This window comes from Acytostelium subglobosum (assembly GCF_000787575.1).
Source record: "Acytostelium subglobosum LB1 DNA, scaffold: scaffold2, whole genome shotgun sequence".
NCBI lineage: Eukaryota > Evosea > Eumycetozoa > Acytosteliales > Acytosteliaceae > Acytostelium > Acytostelium subglobosum.
In genome coordinates this window covers 303745-309334 of record NW_012236530.1, presented here as the reverse complement: position 1 = coordinate 309334, position 5590 = coordinate 303745, and the positions used below count along the sequence as shown (strand labels likewise).

At 50.4% G+C, this 5590-nt stretch overlaps 1 protein-coding gene across 1 annotated transcript; it reads left to right on the top strand.

The window, feature by feature from the left end:
• Window positions 1–1008: 1008 nt before the first annotated feature.
• Window positions 1009–4960, top strand: SAMD00019534_009050 (hypothetical protein; the record flags this gene model as incomplete). The annotated part of the gene is made up of 2 exons (XM_012902872.1): window positions 1009–1928; window positions 2002–4960. The coding sequence occupies 2 exons, from the start codon at window positions 1009–1011 to the stop codon at window positions 4958–4960; spliced, it is 3879 nt and encodes a 1292-aa protein (XP_012758326.1).
• Window positions 4961–5590: the final 630 nt, after the last annotated feature.

Below are 5590 nucleotides of genomic sequence, written 5' to 3'. Positions count from 1 at the left end.
GCATCATTCGCTGGCACGGACATCATTTTTTTTCTTTTTATCGTCGACTCACGCAACAGAGTCTACGGCCTTGGATCACGCCTCGAGTACTTGGTGCGATTCGATTTATCCTTGGGCGACGATGCCAACCGTTGGATCGATGCCAAGGTGATGCAGGCGCAACTCCCTGCTTTGGTCGCCGCTTTCAAACGTATCTCCTCATCTAGTGGTCAATAGTCGAGGGGGGATATGTAACATGAGGAACTTCCAGAGTCGAATGATTCGTTTTCCAAAGTGTTTTGATGTCGCTTCGCGCACTCAATCACTTCATTCGTTCATTCATAGACAGTGGGTCTTCAGTTACTAACTGTCATACTCTCAAGGTATGTCCTCTTGTTACACGCAATCAATCATTAATTATATAAATAAATAAGTTTATATGATTCGTTCATTCATAGACAGTGGGTCTTCAGTTACTAACTGTCATACTCTCAAGTGAACGTTCAATAATATTAAGAGTACATCTCTTTATATTAAACCTTTGAATTACAAAAGGATTTTGCACCCTATGGGGTTCGAACCCATGATGGCGAAGCCACTGAGACCTGAACTCAGCCCCTTAACCTCTCGGGCAAAGGTGCGTACATGATAATGGGTCAACAAATTAAGCAGGTTTTATATAAAAAATTGTCAGATCACAGAACACAAAAAAAAATTGAGATATTCAAACAAATTTTGAAATCAAAATAAATCCCACCATCTTTTAAGATATATTGCAACCTTGGTAAAACCATCAGTATGATAATAGAGGGAATCTTAGTTGGATCTATAATTCCATTTTTAACTATGGCAATTGTTTTCCACTTGGGTTTGGTGGTGACCAAGTCAGTCCTCTCCTGCATCGTCATCATTTTATTTCTTTGTTGTTGGTCCACTTGACATACAAACATACACAAACACATGTATTCTAGAGAATGCAATGTCTAAAGACAACATAGCTTCACATCATATACAATATTTGTGACAGACATGACGTCGTCGCTCCCCTTCTTCAAGATTGTTGCACTCGGATTGGTCCTCACACTGGCTTGGTCGTTGATCCACCCCCATGTCTCAATCCCTGCCATAAACAGCCAGACGCACTCGCACACCACATTGGCTATGGCCGCCATACTACCGAAACAATGGTCCATTCTAGTCGATCGCACGCCCATCATTGTGATCTTCAATCGCCCTGTCATCGAGCCCCGGGACGCCAGCGAGCTGCCCAAGCCACCAGCGCATCACCTACATGTGCGCTGCAACGCAGAGCAGCCGGTGGCTGGTGACTGGCACTGGGCGAACTCGTCGGTTGCACGGTTTGACCCACGAGACAACTGGCCCTATGACCTCGAGTGCACGGTCGACATCGACGCCGCACTAACAACGTACGACGGCATCGCTCTGTCCAAAGAGCCCGTACTGCAGCAATACACGTCTCCTAAGCTCGTCATGGTGATTAACAGTGTAATATCTCTCGAATCCACACGCAGGTCTAATGGCCGTTGGGAGGCCTTTGGATTGGGCCGCTGGCTGCCAGATCTCAAGGTCGACAACAACTACCCCGAGGTGCCACCCGACGGCGAAATGCGCGTGGTCTTCACCGGCCCCGCCACCCTCGACGCGGTTGGGGCCAACCTGCGCGCTGTCCGCCTATCAGATGGCGTGCCATTGCGTTTCAAAATCTCTACATGCAACAATTCGTTGCATTATGGCTCGAGACGTGATGGTGACATCAAGACCAAATGGTCGCACTCGTTCTGTATACGCTTTATCGATGAGATCCAGGCTGGCGAGCTGCACGCCCTTGTCCTGCCACCAGGAGTGCAACTGCACCCTGGAGCCGGTCCAACGAGTGAACACTCCCTCCACTTCTACGGCCTGTTGCCTTTCTTCTTGTCCAACGATGCGTAAGTCGCCAGCTCAGATCGCGCTCCCCTTGTCTTTACTCTAACATGTCACCTCACCACTCACACAATGTAGGAATACTAGATATCATGCTCACGTGTACCGTGTGCGACATGGGATACTCGACGCAACCTCGCACGAACACACCATCGACCTCGCACGCACACTTCAAGACGCGATCAGCTACACGCCTTCACTGCCATTCACTGTTACCATCATCGATCGCGCCACCATCCAAGTGGAGGCGATCTTTGAGCCAGGCCAGACCTACGTCATGGCGGTCAATCCAACAATGACTGTGCCAATACTCGACGGCTGGGGTCAGCCCCTGCAGCCACACAACTTCACATTTAAAATGGACCACTCGTTCCCAGCGTATACGTCAATGTTGGGGAGGCGACAGATATATCTGCCGCCAAGCGACGTCTCACAGATCCACATCATTAGCCACGCCAAGTTGAACGAATTCTGTAAACAGAACCAAGTTGTGGCGGCGGGCTACCCAGTCACGCTGGACAACATCGTCACCATACTCAACTGCACCAACTCCAAAGACATTTCGGCGCTTGAAGAGGTTCCCCTGATCCAGGTGACCCTGCCGCAGGACGACAGGCCCAAGGCCACGCCGATCGACACGTACCCCCTCTGGAAGGCGAGCGGCGTATTTGCCCTAGCGCGCCCCAGCCGCTTTGGCAACGAGTGCAAGCCCAAGACCAGTGTATCGCTCATCCAAGAGTCGGATATCAGCGCGACCATTCTGGCCTGGGGCCGCCAACATACGCTGGCCTGGATCACCAACGCCACGAGCGACAATAACGTGGTTTCAACCACAGTACACTTTTACGGCAGCCTCACTCACCTGGACGACGACAATAATGAAGCCGCCATAGTGTATCTCGGCAACAACAAGACCGATGACGGCGGCATCGTTCATCTGCCTGTCCACGCAAAGGTCCATGCAATTGCCCTCGAGACAGGGCGCGACAGACTCTTTGTGCATCAACTGATTCCCTTTCATATGCGCGCTTGGCAAGTCCCCCCCAAGTGCCATATCTTTACCGATCGCCGACTATACGCAAAGGGTGAGACCATCCACGTCAAGGGATACTTCAAACACGCGCGTAAATCACAACAAATGTGGACACACGAGCTCTCTGTCCAATGGCTACCCGGGCACAGCGCCCCTACTAAATACAATATATCACTCGACCCCACGTTCAACTCGTTCCACACTAGGATTGTCGTGCCGCCCAATGCCCAGCCTAGAGAGTATCCCCTTTTGTTGACCTCCACCCTGCATGTAGCCTCAGGAGCGCTCGTCCACCCTTCGTACCACATAGTTACCGATGTGATTGTCGCAAAGACCGCGGGATGCAGTGCCACAATTAGCGCGATTGATGCCACATTCATTCAACATGGTGGCAATGCGAGCAGTGAAATTACCCTCAAGATCGCGACCACCTGTCAGCCAGGCGTGCCGCTGGCCTTTCAGAGCGTCTACCTGACGGTATCCTGGATCGGGAACTTTGAATGTATAGACCACTGCATGGACTACCTTCGGAGCAAGATACCAGACAAGCAGCATGACTTAGTCACTGATGAGAATGGAGAGGGGACGATGACAATCGCATTAGACATTGACGAATGGCTCCACGGTGATGAGATCACTATTGTCGCCACCTTTAGGGATCCAACAACGAAAGAGTTTTTCAAGACCCCACCACTGAAGCGCTACATTCTCAACGGAGAATACCAATTCAAGATGTCATTGGCACATTATGCGCAGATCAGGGACAGAGGCGACAAGACCATTCCAGGTGCGCCCCAAGGCGTCTTTGCCAGACTTTACCACGTGCCAACAATGACCGTCGTCGAAGGAGCAACAGTAAGCCTAATGCTGGTGCCAGCGAAGGACAATCCGACGTGGTCGAACAGCCGCCACCTCTGCTCATTTGTCACTCGCGCTGATATGACCGCCCCGCCGTGCCACTTTAGTGTGAACGACACTCTGTCTTACAATGTCATGGCCCTTGCCATGGACGAGTCTTACAGCTCAGTCACAGCATCGATCCCGATTGTCTACGACCATGAGTATTGGGAGGAGCATCCATACACCTTCCGCAATCGCGCGCTCACTCTATATCCACTGCGCAGACACTACTTTGTCGACGACCAACCATCGATTGAATACTGGAATCCATTTGTCACGAGTATCGTACTGGTCTACTGGGGATGCGATCACTTTCAAGATGTCATTCACACCACTGCATCTTATGGTGTCCAGTCCATCCTGCTTCCTGCCATCCCTCGTGTCTGTCAGGAGAGCGGCCTATTCGTGGCGCTTGGTGTCCATGGCCAGCGAGAGGGCTTTGACATTCCCCGTGGTGTGCCGTTGGCCTCAAACAACAGTGGCACTCCCAAAGGGCTCACTGGCACAGTTAAAATTGCGATTAGAAAACGTACGGGCATCCAAGCATCGATCGATGTGGCGAGCAACAGCGTTGCTTCCCTGCGTGTGACTGACAAGGTCGGCCAACCTCTGACGGGCGAGGCCGAAGCCTGCATATATATCGTTGACAAGCGCGTCAATCAGCCCCAGGACAATGGCGATGCCTTTAGAACATTCAATATTGATTCACCAGGGGTGCACGCCGAGACCTCGCGGTCGGCCTTTATCGACAACTACCACACTGTTGCGAATGTGACAATTGGGCGGGCACAAAAGGACCCATGGTCACCACCCCCTACATGGCAGTTAGGAAGTATAAGTCCCCACCCTCTTTACCCGCGGGAGGAACATAGTTGGTTCTGCTGTGATCATCATTGGTACATCCCTACAGGCGACCATGTGTGTCCTGATCCCCACCGAGCAATGACGCCATTGTTCGTTGGCAACACAATCTTGCGTGATGGACACGCATCAGTAACTCTCGACCTGCCGGATGACCTGACAGCATATACCATCCGCGCTGTCGTTGTGACCAAGGGTGCAGAGCAATTGGCTACTGCCGAGTCAGAATGTGGGAGTCTTTGATTTTGAATAAACCTCTTTGTTGGATTGTATTTAATTGAATGGTAGGTGACTACAGCCTCTTCCTCCATATATAGTAAAAGAACAACACCATGAATAGTTGGTCACTCTCTAAAGTATATTTGACAATTTCTTTGGAACTCTCCACAGTACTGTCTGCTATTAAATATGGCATCCACCAAAATACACTTTGACTCCGACCATTGTACTATCTGATCAGTTTTTTTTTTTTTTTTTGACTAGAGTGGAAGTTTATTATTATTGCAAATAAATTGGCGTCATTGAAGAGGCGGGATAATATATATAAGTTAGTCGATTTTGAATTTTCTTGATTTTTTTTCTTTCTTTTCTTTTCTACTGTAGGCCTCTGAATTCGGCCACCAAGTATTTGTTGATAGTTGGCGGCAGAGGCGGAAGACGGATGTCGCTGTTGCGAGTGCTGAGGTGCCACTTGGTAGTGAACTCGGCCATCTCATTCTTGATGTTGACTGGTCGTCCGGCCAGGATGTGACTCGTTAGCGTGGACATGAGGGAACGCCACTCCTGGCGGAGGAGGGACTTGAAGGATGTGATGCACACCAAGCTGAGCTTGGCCAACGGGGCCTCCTTGTTGCCAAAGAGGTGGTGGCGATG